Below are 20,593 nucleotides of genomic sequence, written 5' to 3'. Positions count from 1 at the left end.
AGGTCCAGAGCAGTGCCCACTAGCTCTTCCCTCCCAGTTCCTTGAGAAAGTCTTGTTGAGAGAAAAGCAAGACCCCTGGTGATCTCTCATGCAGGAATAAAGTTTAAACTTCTATTCAGCAGCTAAACACAGAGACTGACCCTGGTACCTTTCTAAGTTAATCGAGTTACAAAATGATCTTTTTAGGATCATTTTCCTTCTATGATCCATTTTATTACTACTTTTCCTCCAAATCCATCTGGTCTACCACCCTCTGATCTCACCCAACCAAGCCCTGCCTGTGTCTGAGAAGGCCTTGCTGGGACCCGGCAGGGGCCCAGCAGGATGACACCGGGGGTGAGGGCTCCAGTCACCTGCAAGCAACTTGGCCGTCACAAAACCTGGTACTCACATGCACGTTTCACAATAACCAGGCAGAGTCCTGCACTTTGTTTCTGTAACCTCAAGTCCCAGCAGAGCCCTAGCTGATGCTCTTCCCTACAAGCCACAGCCCTGCTCCAGGCCCAGGCTGGATTGATTTACTCAGCACCCGACAGGCATGTAAACAGTATTACATCACAGGTACTCCTGCTGGTCCAGACGCTGGCTGAGTGGTGGGGAGACCCTGAAGAGGGAAATTCGGGCTTGGCCGGCCGTCAGGGAGCTCCGCCTGGCATCACAGCCAGCAGTGAGGGGACTTCACACCTAACCCTGGGTCACAAGCGCACAGGCTCAACTAACCACCAGCGGGGCCTACCTGGGGCAGAGCAGGTGCAAACACTGCCCGGGTCGCCGACCCCTGTGAGCGGCGCTGCCTGGAGGGAAGGTGCCTGCCTTCCCACAGGGTCTCCCAGCCGCAGGAGCTGGACTGATTTGGCCCTGGGTGCTGCAAACACTACCTCCACCGCCTGATACACGCGCATACAAAAGTCAGCCACCCAAACCACGTCTAGGCACACACAAAAGCGCAATTATGGGAGGCAGAAACCTCTCAACTCCAGCCTTGCGTCTGAAACTCCACCCTAAAATATCTGCATGTTAAACGACCAAGGACAGTTAAGCTTTCAAAGGGAGAAGATCAAAGTGCTGTCATCTTTTAATTTAATCCTTTTGTTGCATCAATGGTCTTAAGAGGATGAGAGCGATCAGAAAAAAAATGGAAACAAACGGTATCTTTGTGGGTGTTGTGTTTTAGGCTTTTTTTTCTCAGTTTGGGCCACAAAATAGGTCAGCTCCATTACTGATCAGCCTTCCCACAAATATTTAAAACAAATTGAATTGCACACCCAATACCCATCACAATTACACCAGGCACAATAACTAAATTAGCAATTCAACAAAATAATTGGAAATGCGATTCTCTCTATCCCACCAGTCTCCCTCGAGGGTTTAGCCGATCTATGGGGGAAAACTCAGCTTTCCTAATTCTGCAGCTAATTAGAGACACACTTGTAAATGAAGTTGTTTGTCTTAAAGTTGAAATTCTCTTCTGGGGGTGGGGGAGAGGGAAGGAGAGAGGAGGAGAGTCCTTCCAGTCCGGAGCAAGTAGATAAACAGGTATCAAGAGCGCACGCCTGGGTTCTCAGGAGCAGCCCTGTCTACAGTTAATAAAGCGTCACTGTTTCGCCGTCACTTATGTGGTAATGAACGACTTCGTAACAGCCGGCCTGGCCGACGGCCTCGCTGAGAGAGGCGTGCCTTTTAAAGGCCCTCGAGACCAGTCGGGGGGAGCTGCAAGGCACTGCTATTTAGGGACCCTCAGGGCGACAGGAGGGTCAGCGCCGAGCCCAGGCGGCATCAGCGCGGCCAGTTCCCGTGTGAACCTCCCCGTTGGGACCCGAGGAACCAAAAGCTCATCCTCCCAGGAAGCGGAGGCTCTGGTGCCAAGCGAACCCCGCCCCCCCCCCGCGTGGACGGCACCTGCGGGGTCACGTGGCCCGCCAGCCAGACGGTGACAGTCGGCCTCGGCCCGCTTGCTCGGGCCACTCCTGGAGAAGCAATCTTAAGGTTTCAATTAAGCTGTCCTTGGCCTCTTTTTGTTCCTTCAGAAAGGCACATCTCGGTTTAATTACATAACTGAGAACTAGGCATTGCATTCGTCCCCTTACCCTCCTCCACGAAGACCAGGATGTGAGCTTCACACGCAGACTCTCTGCAAGGCTGCGCTCCCCTCCCCTCGCTTCGCCTACCCTCCCCTCCGGCAGGCGCACACCTGGGCCCGCGCTCCCGCCGCGAACAAAGGCCTGACCTTAGCAGCGAGGTCAGCAGATGAAAAGCCTCCGCTGCCTAGACCCTCCCGGAACATCACAGCGCCCAGGTGGGGGGCGAGGCGGCGCGGAGGCTGCGCGAACGCCGATAAGTGAATTCAAAAGCACCTGCTCCTACGGCTTATCTCCCCCAACAATATGAACTCGGAGTTATCACATGGAAAGTGTTCCGCATTAGCCTTACGTTTAGCTCTTGAAACCAAGTGCAGTGCGCTACAACTTTAAAGGACACAAGAGTCAAACCGGCAAATAATTTTATGGCCTCAGGGGGTCCGTTCCCGGCCTAAACCCTCAGGAGGAGAGCGGGGCGGGTTCGCTCCCAGGCTCCCCTCGGCCACGCTGGGCACCGAGGCGGGAAACCCCTCGCTTCCTGCCCCCTCGTGAGCCCCAGGTCACACTCTCGGCCGCCGCCCGAGCCTGGAACAGGGCCCCCGACCCGGCTGGGCCCCTCGGCCTCGGGACAGCGGCAGCTCTCGCCGCCCCACCTGTTAGCACTTACCCGGCTCCAGCTCTGCCGTTTGCTGTGACTTGTGAAGGGCTAGGAAGTACCCGCATCGACCTCATCTAGCCAATCCGGTAGCCACCAGCCACGCTGCAAGGGCTCAAAAGCCATACGTGGCTGGTCAAATACTGACTAGACTGGGCTCCCATCATCCCCGGAAGTGCTACTGGGCAGCTGTGGTCCTAGACCCTCTGGACGCGCGTGGGGTTAGAAGAGGCTACCCAGGAGGGTAAGAGGGGAAGGCAGCTGGCCACGAGGGCAGCCCTAGAGCCCGGAGCCGCCCTCGCCGTGGAGGCGCGGGAGCCACCGAGCAGCGGCCTAGGTGCGGGGCGCTCAGCGTCAGCCCCACCTGCGTACTAACGCCCCTGGCCATCCCGGGGTCGGCGGGCTCTTGGAAGCCCACGAGCACCAGGGCTGCTGCCCTCCTGCCGGGCCGAGCCCTCGCCCTGTAGAACCGGAGCCCTGGGAGAGTGATGCTGAGCCTGAAAAACGGCCACAGCCTGGGCTGCCAGGAGTCCCGCCAGGACTAACAGAGGCAACTCCAGCGCAGGTAATGGGCCTGATCAGACCGAAGTAAGAGGATTCAGGACTCACTCGACTGAAGAGGGGCACAGAGCCCCACTAGAGACCAGGTCACCTGCCCAAACAACCCTGTGCTCTGCAAACCTCCCCCAGCGCCTGCCACACAGCAGGAGGTCAACACATACCTGAATGAATGGATGGGAAAAACATTCCTGCATCGGTGCTAGACCCAAGCTGCCTTTCCATAGAAACAGCTGCTTTAGGACGAGGAGGTCCTCAGGAACCAGCGTGGCTGACCCTCACAGTACTGAGGAGGACCTCTGAGCCCCAGAGGTCAAAAGACTTCCTCAAGGTCACACACCCTGGCAGGTCTCATTTCTGATCCAAGGTTCTTGCCACTACGCCACCTTCTGTTCAAATCTGTCCTTGACTCAGAATGTCACATCAGCCCCCTCAAGGATGAATTCTGTGCCCCCAAGTCTCTGTGAGAGCCGGGTAACACACCCCTAAACACCTCGGGGAGGGTAGATGAGGGCGGCAGAAGCAGCGAGCACCACGTGGTGGGGAGCCTGCCGGCCCAGGGCAGCATGAGCTCATTTCCAGCCCAGCCATAAAGAGGAAGACAGGGATGGAGGAGGGTGGGCAGGAATCTTAATGTGTTACTGTCACCGTGCCTATTGGGGACCTTATATTCTTTTTCTACCCTATCGGTAATGTGGGATTGTTTTTTTTTCTTTCTCTACATTCTTTTAAATTCTCTTTTCTGAGAATTCAGTGTCCTTGACCTCAACAAATGAAATGAAAACCCTGAACCAAGGAAATAAACCAAGCAAACTTCTCAGGAATATAAATGCCGCTGAGGCGATGACCTTATTAACAGACCCCACAGGATGGGCAAGGAAGGCCCGGTAAAGGAAATCTACAGATATGCAAGAAAAACGAAGTTAGATAAGGCATACTCACTCTGCATTTGCACCATTCCCCTCCTCTCCAGACAAGGAGCAGGTAACGAGGGCTTCATCAATACAGCTGTTGGACAAACTGCACATATGCAAATCAGCGGGGCGATATGGATCCCCTGGACGTAAGAATTAATGAACTTACCAAATTACTGGCAATTATTTTTGAAATGTTATGAAGAAAGACAAAGCAAAAAAAAAAAAAAAAAGAAAGGAAATGAGGTAGATAAGATTTAAACAAACAAAAAATGAATGACCAAGGCAAACTCAACTTAATGCCTAGCACAACCGCCCCCCCACCCCGGTACACAAACACACACATAAATCAAAAAGTAAAAACACAAACTCAGATGCAGAAAACAAGGTTCACTCACTTTAGACAAGGCTCACTGCTTGTATTTGCCTTTCTTAAACGCCATGTGCACAGGGTAGCCTATCAGGGTATCAGCAGACGGGCGCCAGCTGCCCTGGCATAGAACACCCACATTTCTGCAGCCGCAGCCTCAGGCTTCTCCATGACACCCTTTACCTCCACTCTCTGTATTTCTGCTGAGACGCAGCTGCCTCACCTGTGAGCCTGGCCCAGGGAGACACAGATCTTGGCGTCCCACATACACAGTGACCCCTCCGTGGTGGTGAAGGTTGACGAATGTCCCATTTGGATCCATTGAGCCTCAAACTCAGCTCCCTTCGGATGAAATGGTAAGAGATAAAGAGGCAATAACCTTGGAGAAGTCATATGCGGAGACCAGGAAAATCAACCACTGAGGAAACTACTTTTCTAAACTGGAGGTGCAGTGTCTGTTGCTGAACTGGTCGGAGCTGGCTTTCCCTGGTGTTCTGTTGGCTCTCAGGGTTTCCAAATGATGCACAACAAGCGTTCTTGGTCGGTGACCTGGAAAGAATGGCTATGCACCAAAGACAATATGGGGAGAAACATAAACCCATACAAGGCAAGGAAAACCCACCGGAGAGATCCCCAGGATGAAGGCACGGAAAGCAGCAAGAGCATGAAAACCAGTGGGGAGGGTGGAGAGAAAATGATATGCGATCTAGCAGCCAGAAAACAGACAGGAGGGTCGGGGAGGGAGAGGATGGTGTCACTTCCTATTTGTCCACCACCTTTCATTGGAGCATCTCAAAGCACATTACAGGCAGCAGCTCTTTAATCCTCCCAGAGGAGGATGCTGATTTGAAGGGTTCCCTGGGGAGCAAGAAATAAACCACAGGATCAGACTCCAGGGCCAACCTCCTCTCTGCCTTTCAACACCCTTTGTTGCAGATGGTCCCGCCTAGGGCAGGTGAGAAGTGCACGGGCCCTAAAACAAGCCTCCGTCATAGGGACCAAGAGCCTTTGAAATATTTGGACTCTTTCACTCGGTTCACTTTACTCCCAAAAATCTATGCCAAAAAACCCAATAATTTTCAAAGACAACAAACAAGCTTTATGCACAAATATTTTCCTATAACATTATTCATAATAGCAAATAATTATAACAATTTAAGTGTTCAACAAGAGGGGATCTGGTTCAGTACTGAAGAGACACGCCCCCAATGGAATTATCAGTTAGCAGTTAAAATGCTTCAATGAGATCTCCAAAAACGTGGAAACAACCTTCCCCTCTACTATTAGTATTAAAATGCAGAATACAACGTACCACTGGTTCTCGACGGGTGGTATACGTGTGTTATGCGGAGGGGGACATGCTGCACGGACATTTTGTTTTTACTGTTTTTAAAAGGGTAACATTTCAAACAGTCCAGAAGGAAAAACGAAGTCTTCCACCTGCACTGCTCCCTGGGCCCTCCCCCCAGAGAGGAGTCTACTGGGTATCACAGCATCTACACTGAAGTGGGCTACGAAGGAATACAGGTTAACTACGAGAAGGGGATCTTTCTGAGTGGTGGAGTTACAGCCAAGTCTTATTTCCATTTGTTCCTTCCACTTTTCTGTAATTAATTTTTGACGTAAAATAAACTAAGATGAGAAACCAGCCTTAACTTCTCTATCCCGAAGGGCAAAGCCCACGGCCTGCTTCCGGCCCCGGGTGCACACCTGGGCTGGGTGGGCCCTGCGGTTTCCTCGCTGCTCTGATGGTGTCTTCAGGGGCTGTGGTTTAGGAGGGTCATGCGTGAAGGAGTCAACTGGACAAAAAGAAAATAAGCCAACTCCGCACAAAAGGGAGGAATGCTTCAGTCAACACTGAAAAAGGGCCCTGGATTGAAACTCTTGATAACAGTTCTCAACTCATTTCAAAATCAGCATTAGCCACCAAAATGTAAAGTATTCGTTTTATTAAAATGCAAATCAATCAACTAATCTGTCTTTCTAGTAACAGTTGAATTGCAGTATCCGTGTCAATTAAAATAGTTTCCAATTTACTCTTGGCTGGAAGGAGGGTGGTCCTCTGAATTTTAAAATGCAAGCCTCCCTTTACTGAAAATTCTATCCGTTCTTTCTCATCTCTCCTGATTTTAATTCATTTTAATTAAACATGATGGACTCCAAATATTTTGAAGTACCTGCTTAAATTTTTTTCTTCATCAGGTAGAGAGTGACTGTGACAAAGGTTCCATCTCTTTAGGAATCGTGGGTCTGCATCATGCTCACGGGAAGTGCCGCGTTAAGAGGTTACTTACTTGCTGTTCTAACGTGGGTTTATCTGGGATCCTCAGGCTAGATGGATGGGGTTGGATGGTCTATATTCGAGTGACTGTAGGGGAAATCTTCTATTTCCGTTGAGTGATCTTTTAGGTAACTGGAGACACACTGAAAATTAAACGTTTCCCTGACAATCAAGCCCAAGAGGTTAACTTACCAAGACAAGAAAAACAGAGCAGGATGTACCAAGGTCCAATTAGTGTGAGATGGAGAAATCCTCCTCCCCCCATTTGCCCCGTCCGAGCCCAGCAGACACACTCAGATGTTAATACTAAACTGTGATGCAGATTACATTCCGGACTCACTTCGTTTGGAACCCAGCCTCTGGGCGCTGTGTCGCAGCCCACAGACACCACGTCAATGACACGTGGGATTCCTGGGCACAAAAATCTGTCACTTGGTTTTGACATTTTAAAACAATACCAAAACCTGACTCTAAAAACAATGACTAGTTATTAACTACAACTGCCCTCAGATGCCTGTACGCAACATTCCTTTAATTCCATAGCTCAAAATACAGATTTGGGCAAAGGACCCGGGAGACGGTCGGCCTTGAGTGCGGGCACGCACACATTACTTATGCAAGATCATCTCATTGCATACTGACCACAGCAGGCCAATAAATCCCCCTTATGGGGATTTAATTTCCAGCTTTTGACCTTTCGGATGAAAAACAAGTGAATCATTTCCCCCTGCTAGATTTACACCACAGCTAATCTCAATAAAGTGATTTAGGAATGGTGAGAATGGAAAAGGACTCTGGAAGAATCTTCATGGGTGAAAAGAGGAAACAAGAAGTCAGAGATCTGTATTTAGCAACAAGTAGGCAGATGCCTCCAAGCTCCAACGCCTCTGGGGCGCAGCTGACAGGTTTTGGGGGGCTCCCTGCTCCTCACAGCTGCGATCAGTCGCTAAACACGACTCACCCCGAAAGCCACATCTACCCTAGGATTATTCCTTCCATGAAGTATTTTATATTGTGAAAGAAGGCCATTTGGCTGGGAAAACAATGAAAACCCTCCCAAAGAACCTGTCACCCTGTGGGAACGCTATATCACTCACTCTGTGCTGCTTAAGGAACCGAGTATGGCAGGGGCGGCGACAGTAAAAACACTCTTTATTTGTGGTGGTTCAAGGCCGTGGGGGGCGAGCCCTTTGCACACGGACGCACCGGTGACACAGATGCTGGATTCCAGGTTTCCGGGCACTCGTCAGGCCCGTGTTCTGAACAGCACACGTTCCCGGGATTTCCCGAGTTCCTCTATGTGGGGCTGGGTGTGCGGAGGTCCCGCCTCAGGCCCCGGGCCACAGGGAGATGGGCGCCGTCAGTCCCCGTGGCCTTCGTCAGGGGGGTTGAGTTGGCCAAAAAGAGATCGATACAGCTCTGTCCTGGAAGACAAACAAAACAAACTGGTTAACACGTTGGTTAACTTTTCAAGGTTAAAAAAGGGGCTTCCCTGGTGGCGCAGTGGTTGAGAGTCCGCCTGCCGATGCAGGGGACACGGGTTCATGCCCCGGTCTGGGAAGATCCCACATGCCGCGGAGCGGCTGAGCCTGCACATCCGGAGCCTGTTGCTCCGCAACGGGAGAGGCCACAACAGTGAGAGGCCCGCGTACCGCAAACAAACAAACAAACAAAATAAAGAACCAAGAAGCTGGGAAATACCCCAGTCTGATTCTTCAATTGGAAACACAGCCACATAATTAGAAATGCATCCCACAGCTCTTATTCGCAAATACGAAGGAGGGCAGGAACCTAGAAGCGGCCAAACAGCAGAATATGTAAATAGTCCAGAGTGGCTGGATACCCTGTCTCCAGGGAACGAGTTTTCTATAAGTTTGCCCTTTACACACAGGCTCTTCAAGTAAGAAAACAAGATTGAATATTTTAATAGGATGTATGAGACTGCCACATGAGGAGGATTCAATCAGACATGGGATGTAGGGGATATAATTCAGTTTTCATACATTTTCTTGCACTTGGCAGTACTTGAAAAACAATGAAAATGACCCAGCAACAAGATTCCAATTACCAGCACACGTGCAGCTGCTCGGGCGCCAAGGGTCTGCCCCACGCCCCGGCCCTTCCACTATTCTCCATCTAATAAATAATTCGATTGGCTAATTTATTTCTAAAGCTGGGTCTGACATTAAAAAAAAAAAACCCTAACATGCCAGGGTCTTGCGTCCCTGAAAATGAAGTAAATGACCACCTGCCGCCTCTGTTTCCACCACCACCTGGCCAAAGGCACCTGTCGGGGCGGGCGAGGCCCTCCCAGCACCAGCACCGAGCCCACAGCTCCAGAGCACTTCTCTGGATGGAGGGCAGTCTCCCTGCAGAGATGCCAGGAGCCAGGAGGGTCCAAGCAGGTCAAACCCACAGGGAGGCGGGGACCACGCCCGTGCCCTCGGGGAAGGAGGGCAGGCACCTGGGCGAAGGCCATGGACCAGCGAGTAAACGACCTCCTCGGAGAAAGCTGTGCCTGCTCTGCTTATGTTTTCAAGGTCTACAGCCTGCCCTCCTTGTTAGGGAAACAGGCCTTTCCTAACAGAACCGCTCTCATCATCTGAGAGTCATCATCAGCAAATCTGATTTTCAAAACAAAACAGAAGACAAAAAAAACCCCACCTTCAAACAGCTATTTTTGGTCCAGCCAGACTCGAACACAAACACTTACAAGTCTGTTTTTGAAGTCACCTTACTACAGTGGTGTGTACCAAAAGAGACATTATAATTAGAAAACCCAGCAATAGGAACAGCATATTAAAACGTTTTGAAAGGGAAAAGTCTTAAAGAGGGAACCGCAGAAGCCATGGATATAAACAAATCTTATCATGCTGGGTCTCCTGTATTATTACAGGAATTTTATTGCAAGAATTTGCTGGTGCCCTCAGCCGACCACGGTGCCCCTGGACCTATAAACAAAGGATGCAGGTTCACCCGGAGCCCCAGGGTCTCTTTTGTTCCCGAGCTGTACACATCTGCCTGGCTCGGCCTTGGCCAGGCCCCGGACACGCGCGTACTAAGGCAGAAGGCAGCTTCAGACCACATGCAAATGAGAGGCAAGCAGCCTCCCTTCCAGAGGCAGTGGCTGCCAAATCACCAGCCCCATCACATAAAGGACTTTATCACGCGATGGCCCGCCTACTTGCCAAAAAGTACAAGTCTCTCTAGCCATTTCCACAAAGAAATTAAATGGTGTTAAGGGGAGAGTCGCCATGACAAAGAGGACAGTGTGGCTTTAAGGCTGCGACATCTGATGAGAGGGAGCTGCAGAGGCACCATGCCATTTAGCCCTTCACAATCATCCCTTCCCAGCCTCGCCGTGCTCGCCTGCACCAGAGCCCATCATTGCCACTGAGCAAATGCTTCCTCTCCGCGCGGTGACATCAGCAAACCGCCTGGGCTAAGGCGGCAGTTACTGCCCGCAGCAGGGTTCACGTGTCGGGAGCAGAGAGGGAAATGCTGAAACCCATGTTTTGATAGAACATCATTTCACACTCAGGTGGGCAAAGCTGACAAAGATGCAGCTGTTCATGGCAAAGCAACCTGGAAAGCCGAGTGGTCTGCGTTCTTAAAGTAGCTTTACAGAAGAGAGAGAATATGAGTAAGGGATTATTCCAATCTAAGAATCCCCAAGCAATTTCAACTTGAAGTCTTCCTCACCCATGACCACCAATCAGTGACCATTTTTACCTTCAAAGTATCTCAAACTTGCCTGCTCCTCCAGGCTCCATTATTTCAGATCTTACCATCTCTCACCCAGAATGCAGTGCCAGCCTCCTAAGCGACTTTTCTGTTCCCGTCCCCTCTTCCCCCGCCTCCATCCCCCTCAGCCCCAACTCTAAGGACTCTAGAGATGGACAAAGCAGACCCTCCTGGGGTCCAGGAGCACCACCAGGATGAAGACCCCCAGACTCCGGCTGCTCAGCTAGGCCCCAGCCCCTCTTTTTCCCTGCGGAGGACCCGCCGGGGACAGAGCTGGGAAAATCACGGCCACGAAGGGTGGGGTCCAGGGTCTGGTCCTCGAGCCTCTCTGCGTACCCCCTAACAGAACTCTACAAAATCCCGCAGCCCCTGCACACATTTTTAAGTTGATATATGAAACTTTTCTTGATGAAGTTAATAGTCACAAAGGATATAATTACCACAAATCTGTGAATACCAGCTTTTAAAATACCTCTTACATCCCTTTTGTAATACACCCAATGGAATCTATATGCCAATACTGATCTGATACCCATCATCACTCACTTAACACATAAACAAACTCTTTAATTTGGAAAATTTATAGCATCTTTCTCTTTTTAAACTTGTATTTCCATTTGATTTTTCCCTACAGATTTTTGTCCTAATATAATTGTTTTATGCTTGAAAGTTTTTTATTGATCACACACTTCTTGGCCACAAAAATAAGTATGCAAATTGAAACACTTTTTGAAATTTGAAAAGTTGAAATATTTTAATTTCTTGGGACCATAAGGCTCTAAGTAATTTTTAAAAATTACTTCTGGACTGTGTTATCATTCCAATTATTATTAGGATACAACTGATATATACAATAACAATATAATAAAGTGTAGTATAATTTTGGTAAAATTTTAATATACATGAATATGTAAAATGTTACTGGAAATGATCTCTCAATGATATGGATGCGGCTTTCCCCTCCATTCCCATTCCATGGATGAATATAATTTATTGCTAGAATCAAAGAGGGTTCAGCACCAATTCTATTCCTATTTTTTAGTTCTTGTAGACAGAAGTGATGAGAAACCTTGCCACACAAACAAGCAGACGTGGGAATGGGAGTTTTGTTATAGCAATGATACTCAATTCTTTTAATTCCTTCTGAATTAACCCCCCCCCCCAATCACAGAGTGATCTACCACCAAAACTTAGTTTTAATGATCTACCAGGCTTACAACTCAATTAGGTTCTCCTGCAATTTTGCTGAGAATAAAGACCTGGAAGCCACCTGACCGGCAGGGCTCTGTTACCCAGTCCTGGGTCACAGCCGGTCGCAATCCCTACACCGTATTTTGACCGGTCCTTCTGTGAGGTTCCCCACTCCAGAGTAACGTCCCATGTCAGGGTAAGGAGGGGCTTCGTGTCTGGAAAGGACAACCTGAAAGGCGAGGGAGAAGGAGAGCTGGCAGCTCCAGCTCGGGCAGGCTCTCAGGCAGGGCTGCTGAGAGCCTCTCAGCAAAGAGCTGGAAATTTGATTCCTGCCGCCTCTCTGTGTCTCCTTTCCGGTAGGAAGATCTCTGCACGGCCCAGGAGAAAGACTGAGGCGGAGGGCGTCCTGAGCGTTGCCCCAAACCCAGACAGATGCTAGACCTGGGGTCAGTGCTCAGGGGAGAGGGAGGCACCTGGAAAGAAACAGGATGCGTCCATATCCCTAACCCATCCCAAGGCAGGAACACAAAACTAAAAACAGAACTAGGTAATGAGAAGCCACCATGGGACAGAGGGTCGGATGCCTTCTGCTGCACAAAGCATTCTCCCTGCAGCACCCTTCCTAACCGGGATCGAGCCACCCAGAGAAGCTAAACTATCAGTCCTTCAGGTTAACCTCATCTCCATCCGATTCTCCAGGGTAAGTGTACAGTTTAATACCTGAGATGCCCTTAAGGCTATGCATAATGAAGTTGGTTTTCTAAATATATAATTCCTGCTCCCTATCACATTAAGAATCAAGATTTGAATCACTGAGCTGAAAGGCCTTCCCCCCCACCCGTCACCCTCCCCCCACACTCCTGGCCTCAATGTAGAAAATGTATTAATGTGGGTATCATGCGGGAGAATAACCTACAGAGTAATTAACAGGACTTGGACCTAAGGTAGAAGGTCGATAGCAGGGGCTCTTCCTTGAATTAAAATTTAACTTACCCTTTATTGCAACCTACAAAAGCAAGTAATGAGCACTAACATTTTTATTTCTTTTAAACTGTCATTTAGGCTATAGAGGGGATAATTACCTATCTCTAATGTAGTAAGGTTTTATAACCCTTAGTGAGGCATTTTCTAATTTAATATTTTTACTATATTATCATAAAACCTGTTTCTGGAAAAAAATGATCATGGATTAGCAGCCATCTTCCATAAAGACAGAGAGTGTGTGTGTGTGTGTGTGTGTGTGTGTGTGTGTGTGTGTGTGTGTGTGTGTGTGTGTGTGTGTACTGGGATTCAGCTTATTTATTATGTGACTCTTGTGAAGAGACTTAAGCGCGCCCAGTAGAGCTGGCTGTGAGATGCCATCACTTGAGTGGTGGGCGAGGTTTGAAGCAGCCCTAAACGAAACGCGGTGGACGTGTGTCACGGTGCCGTCCAGCCATGCGCACTCCTCACTGACCGCGACACAGACCAGGGGCTTTCACGCCATCATCGGAGCAGACACTACAATGCAGCACCTGAACCCTGCAGAGGACCTGTGCGGGGGGCGTGGGACTGAAGGAGCCGCGCAGGCCTCGCCCCAGACACCCCACTCCTCCTCCCCCTCCTCTGGCCCGGACACCCCCACACTGCACCCACCTGGCCCTGTGGCCAAAGGCGAGCAGACAGCAGGGAGAAAGCAGCCAGGCCACCGCTCCCTAAAGAAACCTGCACAGCCTCCAAAAGTACATCCCATTCTCCAAGCAAGTACGATATGCAGGGATTTCAGCGTGTGCCCGTAGAAACAATATCGCTGCTTTCCTGATTAAAACTATACACAGAATTTGTCCTTGATTAATTTGAGATTGTTCATTAGTTGCTTCACTGGGGGGGTGGTTGTCCTCCCTAAATATACAAGACGCATCCCAGAGTGTGCGGGGGGAGGGGCCTCCCTCCCCCATAATCCCCTTCCCTTCCCTGCACACCTGAGGGTCCTGTGCTGCGTGCTTCTGCGGAACTTGATGTCTTAGACATACATTTGAGAATCCAAGGGTGACGAAACACACAAAGGGAAAGTGAGACTAAGGGCTCCAATTCCAGCAGCACTCGTGTCCAGCAGAACCTTGACGAAACCCGAATACCTGGGAGTCAGTACAGACACAGCAAGAACAGAAACTCACACTGACCACTGTGGTTGCCGACTGCAGATGTACTTTTGTTTTTTGGTTTTTTTTTCGGTACGTGGGCCTCTCACTATCGTGGCCTCTCCCGTTGCGGAGCACAGGCTCCGGACGCGCAGGCTCAGTGGCCATGGCTCACGGGCCCAGCCGCTCCGCTGCATGTGGGATCTTCCCGGACTGGGGCACGAACCCGTGTCCCCTGCATCGGCAGGCGGACTCTCAACCACTGCGCCACCAGGGAAGCCCTGCAGATGGACTTTTAAAAATCATTGGCAATGTTACTGATGCATGCTTTTTTTCACGTTCGTGTTTGGAAAACATTTTACTTATTAGTGCTGTAGAAGCTTATGTGTATTAGGTGAGGATGGTCCCTGGCCTCATAGTATAACACAAAGGTATAATAAATTCATAAAATACACAGGAATGCCTATTTGCTGTGCTAGGTTTTCGTAGGATTACAGAGACAAGAATGACGCGGCAGAACCTGCGTGGGGAAGGTGAACGTTATCAGTTAACTCTGTCTGGACAGCCCCCTCCGCTCGGAGAGGTGGCAGTGTCCTCCCTCTCGCCGGGCACCCCTCTGCTGCTCTGGGACCCCTCCCACAGCCCAGTCCTCCAGAGTTAGGACGGACAGCTCCTTGATCCTCCCCGTGGCAGCATTTCAACCACTGCTGCCTTCCCCTGACTAAATCTGGTCTCTTCTGGGTGAAAAGAAACAGTTCACTCCATTCCCGCTATGACAGAGCTGGAGTTCTCCTGCTGGCCCAGTGGAACCCCTCGGAGCCCTCCAGGTTGCCGAAGAGCTGACAGGGAGGCCCTCGCTCTCCGAGCCCACACCCACGTGTCTGGACGGTCCAGGCGGTCCAGGTGCGTGGGGCGAGCTCTACCACCTCCTCTGTTCTCAGCCCGTCCTTTCCTGCCCTCACAGAGCTTCCAGTCTCTCTGTTCTGCCTGCCAACGTGCCCAGGGCATCCCAAGTGCCAACTGAAAAAGATATCTTGCCAGTCATCACCTGGCACCAAACCAAGGGGTCCTCCCAACCTAACCTTCTGGCTGCTTTGAGGTCCGCTCCCCAAATACCAGAGATGAGACAGCACCTCCCTTAATCTTTCATTCCTTCTGCTTCCTCTGACCCCAATCCATTCTACTCTGTATCAGAGACTTTACAGGCGAGACAAAGATGCCTGAGAACTGTTTCTATGACCTAAGAGGGGAACTACATTGGTCCAGGTGGCAGGAGGCTGCCCTGCGCTCCTGGCGGCCGCATGCACATCACAGCAGCGGATCAGAGGCAGGGCCCCCCACTCCGGGCCTTCATCTCTCAGGAAGCCTGCGTTGTGAGGAAGACAATGCAGGCGAAGGGACAGAAGTACGTCCTGTAAGGAGGGAGCATCACATAGGATGACGTAAAAAAAAAAAAAACTACGAGTAGAAGACTCAGAATTCTTGAATGCAGCCGAAAGGCCAGCACTTAACAATGAGTGGGTCTCGGGCTTCTCTCCCGAAACGCCGGCACAACTGCATACCAAAAAATCACACACACACACAACACCAAGAAACGTGAAAAGAGAAGAAAGCGACCTTCTCTTACTGAGGTCTTATTTCTTAACAGGATCAAGTTAGCAAAGTAACAGTGACTCAGAGAATGCCCTCACCTATCACTAATTACCTAAATCTGGACGCAAGGCAAATCTCCCATCAGAACCAGGCTCAACTCTTCACAAGCTCCAAGGCAGCCCACCGCAGCTGCCCAAATCTGCCACAAGGTGGCAGCACACGATGCATTTCTCAGTGGACCAGGCAACTAGCAAGGCTCCCAGCAAACTGTGGCCATAAATTACCTAGAGTGTCTGCTCTCCTTGCCATCCTCCCCAGTGCTTGAAGGAGACTCGGGAGGGTCTGTTCCATTTCGCTCCTTTGGTCAGGTCAGAATCAGGTCCTTCAAACCTCTGCAAATGCTTTTAGCCCTACAGCTTTAAATTACAGATGATGACACGGCCTCTGGCCCATCTCCTAAAGATCAGACCGACTCAAGATTTATAAATGTTCAAAGATGCAGGTTCAGGCCCCAAACAAAGGAACTGAACGGCTGGGAGGAGGAAGGAGAGGTGAGAGGGAGCGAGGGGTGAATCTGTAAAGGTTTGCTCCCCACTTGCGCTCCCTCCTTGCTCCCAAGCCAGTTAACAAATTCACTCCACTTACACAAGGAAGAAAAACACTTGAAACTTCCATCATCCCTACCACTAGTTTCAAGTCTTTCAAATTCTTTTAAAGAAAAATAATTTACCTTGGTGGGACTTGCAAAAAAGTGGAGGGGGGTGGGAGGGACTACTGACAAAAGGGATGTCGCCTCCTCTCCTGTGCATTAATATTCCATATTCCTGGGATGATTTCCACTTTCACAGTTTGACTGTTTTATAACAGATTTGACGCGAGAGAAGACAAATGGCCTCACAAAGGAAAGACGACAAATCATCTCACCGCTTTTAGCGGGGTCTTCTCTTTACTTTTATTTATTTTTATTCTGTGGCTGGGCTGCGGAGCTCTCTGCCTTGCTGGCGATGTTTAATATTAACGCCAAGCCCCCGCGATGCTGGCAATAGAGTTGGCCCGTGTTGTGTTTGTGGCTTTGTGACTGCTGGCTTCAGGAAGATGAAGCTCCTTATCCAAACAGCAGCCCCTCTAACAGCTCCTGTTAAAAGCCAGGGGATGCTTCGCTGCTTAGACGTGAATCACTTCCTTCAACCCCAGGGAAAGGGAGGCTGACACTGAGTTAAATTTGTATCCTTATCAGGACCTCTGCCCATCGACGCAGGGCCGGGCGGGAGCGGGCGTATGACGCTCCAGTTTAAGGCTTCTCTCAGCTCCAGTTTAAGGCTACTCCGAGGGGGTCAAAACACACAGAAATCAACAAGGATATCTGTCCTCAACCCACAGAGTTTCAGCAAGGCATTCCATTACTTCTGGTGATATATTGGAGGACTAACTTTACCAAAAATACCCAGTCCTAATCCGAACATAAAAGCAGCAACTACCGAGCACACAAACACTGGCAGTACCTCTGGGCGGCCGCGCCCCAGGCTGGGCTCAGCCTGCAGGACACAAAGGCCACCATCCACACGCTCCCCCCAGGGTGCGACCGCCCCTGTTCTGTTTCTGTTCTGCCCTCTTGGTCTTTTTTATCTTCCTCCCATAGCCCTTGTCCTGGGTTCTGTTCTAGGCCCTCCTCCCTTCTCTCTCGACCCCTCCCCTGGCCAACTCATCCACGCTCTCAGCCCTGCCCGTCTCCTGGGTGCAAAAGCCGCCTACAGCCGGAGTGCCCACGTCCCACCTTGGCACTGCGTCCAACTCCAGTAAACTGGCCGCTGACAGCACCAGGCCCTGCAGGGCGATTCTGCCGCCTAAACTACCTTTGTTAATCATGGCAGCAGAGTCTCTGTCTTCCATGTCCAACACTTAACTGTTTAATGGCAGGAAGCTACAAAGTTATAGGTACCAACATCACATTTTCTGATTAAAAAATAAAATCCTCCCTGAGATAGGGATCTTGTTTGGACAGTTCACTTACATTAATTGACGGAATGCAAACTGGTGCCCTCCATCTGTCACTCTTTCTTGGTTTTTAATGGTTTCCTTCAAAGAACTTCCTCCTCTCCACCGTAAATCAGAGGAGAGAAATTTGGAAAAAAGGTTTCTCCCAGACACCTGCCAGGGCACCTGTCCCCAGGAGGAGTGCCCAGGAGCCCTCAGCTTCCGGGTGTCTGCAACAGGGCCACCCCCCACCCACGCACCTCGGTTCACCAGAGTCGCTTCAGTCAGCAATCTGATGACCTCGGCCAGTTATGGGACTGGTTTTTAAAAGCCTGGCTGCTCTGTGCAAAACGAGTGGTTTGCGTTTCTGCCCCTGGAAGCTGGTGAATCTGTTTTGCTGCCCGGCTATGTGCCTCCCCTGCAGGATGGAGAGCTGGGCGAGGACAAGGAGGCTGAGCGCCGCCAGCGCCGGCAGGAGAAAATGTGTATTGATTTGTCCCTCCTTTTAGAGGAGCACGGAGCGTTGAAGAACAGCTGCTCCTCTCTGCAGCCTTTCACATTACACGCGCCACAGAAGGCCCAACCCCCACCCGCCTCCGGGAAGCAGAAAGGGGTGGCTCCTGGGTGCCAGCGGCCACTAGGCTGCCTGGTCCACGGTGCGGACTCCCAACACCCCAGGCCAGAACGCCTCCCCTTCCTCGGATCCAGTAATTTCCCTCTCTGGGCTGACGTTTCCTCATCTATATTGGAGAAGAAAGAGCCTTCAGTCTTATTTACCTTTTAAGTGGAGGTACCCAGAGGGTAAAACAGTTAATGTTTACAAAGTGTTCTGCTCCCCAGAGGAAGACAATGGATAAAACACAAGGTGTGGTTGGCTCATTCAAGACCTCGTTTCCAGGGTAGTTAGTAACAGCTTCCCATTACAAATGCCCCGCTTCCTAGCACCTGGAACTCAAAGTACACTCAGGCAATGCCCTTTATCTAAATATCCTTTTTTGCTGTGACACTTAATACCAACACTAAAAATAACAAAAGGAAATCAAGGACTATTATGCCTTGTTAATGCACATACAGGAGCCATTCCAGAAATGTCTTCTTCTTAAACCAAACAAATCCTGAGAGCATTCCAAAAATGCTGACCTACAATGAGAACTGGTCATCACAGAGCCCTGTCTGAACACTCCATGTTTCCACAGTAACTAAAAATTTGTAGAAGGGCCACCAGAAACCAAACCCGGTATGGTTATCACAGCCAAGATGGGCAGGAGAAAACCGACAGTATGATACAAGTTTGTGGTGTACACTCTTGGGAGCAACTGCAATACAAGAGTGTTCTTGAAAGACCTTTTCCCAGGGTTCATCCTAAGTTAAAAGACCTCCAAAACTCTCTAAGTAAAGGATTGGGCATGACAAGTCCCGGAGCTGGACTCTCCTTATTTCTAGGGCTTTTCCAACATGGCCAGGAGCGAAGAACAAACTATGGCGCCGGCTCTCAGGTGGTGCGACATCCTCGCGGGGAGACAGAGCCCGCAGAGTAATCGATTAGGGTCTGCACTGCCGGTGAAGTACCGTGTACAGGGTGCCGTGGGAACAGAGCAAAGTGCGGACGGTCCCTGACTTACACCAGCTCGACTCAAGATGTTTCCACTTTACGATGGTGCAAAAGCAATGTGCACTTATTAGAAACTGTACTTCCAGTTTTGAACTGTGACCTCTCTCTTCCCGGGCCGGGGATGTGCGGCAGATCCCCTCTTGTGATGCTGGGCAGGGCAGCCCCCGGTCAGCCACACGATCACAGGGGTGGACAACCACTCTGTGCCCAGACAGCCCTCCCGTTGTTCACTCTCAGTACAGTATTCGATCAATGACATGAGACACTCAACACTTTATTATGAAATAGGCTTTGTGTTGGATGATTCTGCCCAACTGTAGGCTAATGTGAGTGTTCTGAGCACGGTTAAGGTGGGCGAGGGTCAGGCGTGATGTCAGTAGCTTAGGTGTATTTAATGCATTTTCGACTTACGTTATTTTCAACCTGCAATGGGTTTATCGAGATGTAACCCCACTGTAAATCGATGAAGATCTGTATATTAGAGTTAGATGACTTGGAGAGATTTTAGTAAAAGAGGCAAGAAGCCTTTGTTCATTCATCTTATAGGAATTGTTTGCAAAAATAATCTTACCAGCAAATTGCTTACAAGCAACAGACTCATAAGCTGAAGGCCTTTAAAGGCACTTCAGACAGGATACCTACAGCCAACTCTTCTCAGGTTTGCACAGAAATGGGTATGTCTGCGTTGCAGGCAAAGGGACAATGACATAATATGTACACATGGGAAAATGTAAATTTTGTTTATTTACCTATTTGTACAGATATCATTAAAACAGTCCTTCTCAGAAACAAAAAAATTACAAAGAACATTTCATTCTCAAGAATCTAATGAGCAAGAAGAACTATTTTCACTTTATAAAGAAGGAAACCAAGGCCCAGAGACAAGATTTCTTCAAGGTCACATTGTCTGTGAGCTGGGGCAGAACAGGTGCTCAAGGATCCCGAGTCAGTTCTCTAGCCCAGAGAAGGCTGACATCAACTGGGAAAAGACTTAAATTGTTTTGCAAATAAAACTTCTGCTACAAAAATGCTATACAGTAAGTAAGGCAGGATTCAATTGGAATCAAAATATATTATTGCAAATGTATGAGTATAATACCATACATTTTTACTAAAATCTCTCCAAGTCATCTAACTCGATAATACCAAACACAGGATTATAGTAAACATACGCATACTATTGTACTTTGACATATAAATGAAGCATTCTTAGCAAGAAAAAAACCCGAATAAGTGTTTTTGTGAATCATAATAAGTACTGTTAGAGAGTAACAAATAAAACAGGGGTTCCCTGGTGGTGCAGTGGTTGAGAGTCCGCCTGCCGATGCAGGGGACACGGGTTCGTGCCCCGGTCCGGGAAGACCCCACATGCTACGGAGCGGCTGGGCCCGTGAGCCATGGCTGCTGAGCCTGCCCGTCTGGAGCCTGTGCTCCGCAACAGGAGAGGCCACAACAGTGAGAGGCCCGTGTACCGGGGAAAAAAAAAAAGGGGGGGGGGGGTTC

General features: G+C 49.7%; 1 protein-coding gene across 1 annotated transcript in view; it reads right to left on the bottom strand.

The window, feature by feature from the left end:
- Positions 1-7,991: 7,991 nt before the first annotated feature.
- AATF (apoptosis antagonizing transcription factor) overlaps positions 7,992-20,593 on the bottom strand; it is a 99,469-nt gene continuing 86,867 nt past the window's right edge. Inside the window, exon 12 of the mRNA XM_079905586.1 lies at positions 7,992-8,280. Coding sequence (XP_079761712.1) covers positions 8,217-8,280 — 64 coding nt within the window. The 3' untranslated portion in view covers positions 7,992-8,216. The remainder of the gene's footprint in view (positions 8,281-20,593) is intronic.

Source organism: Stenella coeruleoalba, assembly GCF_951394435.1.
Source record: "Stenella coeruleoalba genome assembly, chromosome: 19".
Classification (NCBI taxonomy): Eukaryota; Metazoa; Chordata; class Mammalia; order Artiodactyla; family Delphinidae; genus Stenella; species Stenella coeruleoalba.
Note: the sequence above shows the minus strand (reverse complement) of the source record. Positions and strands in the feature narration are given on the sequence as shown.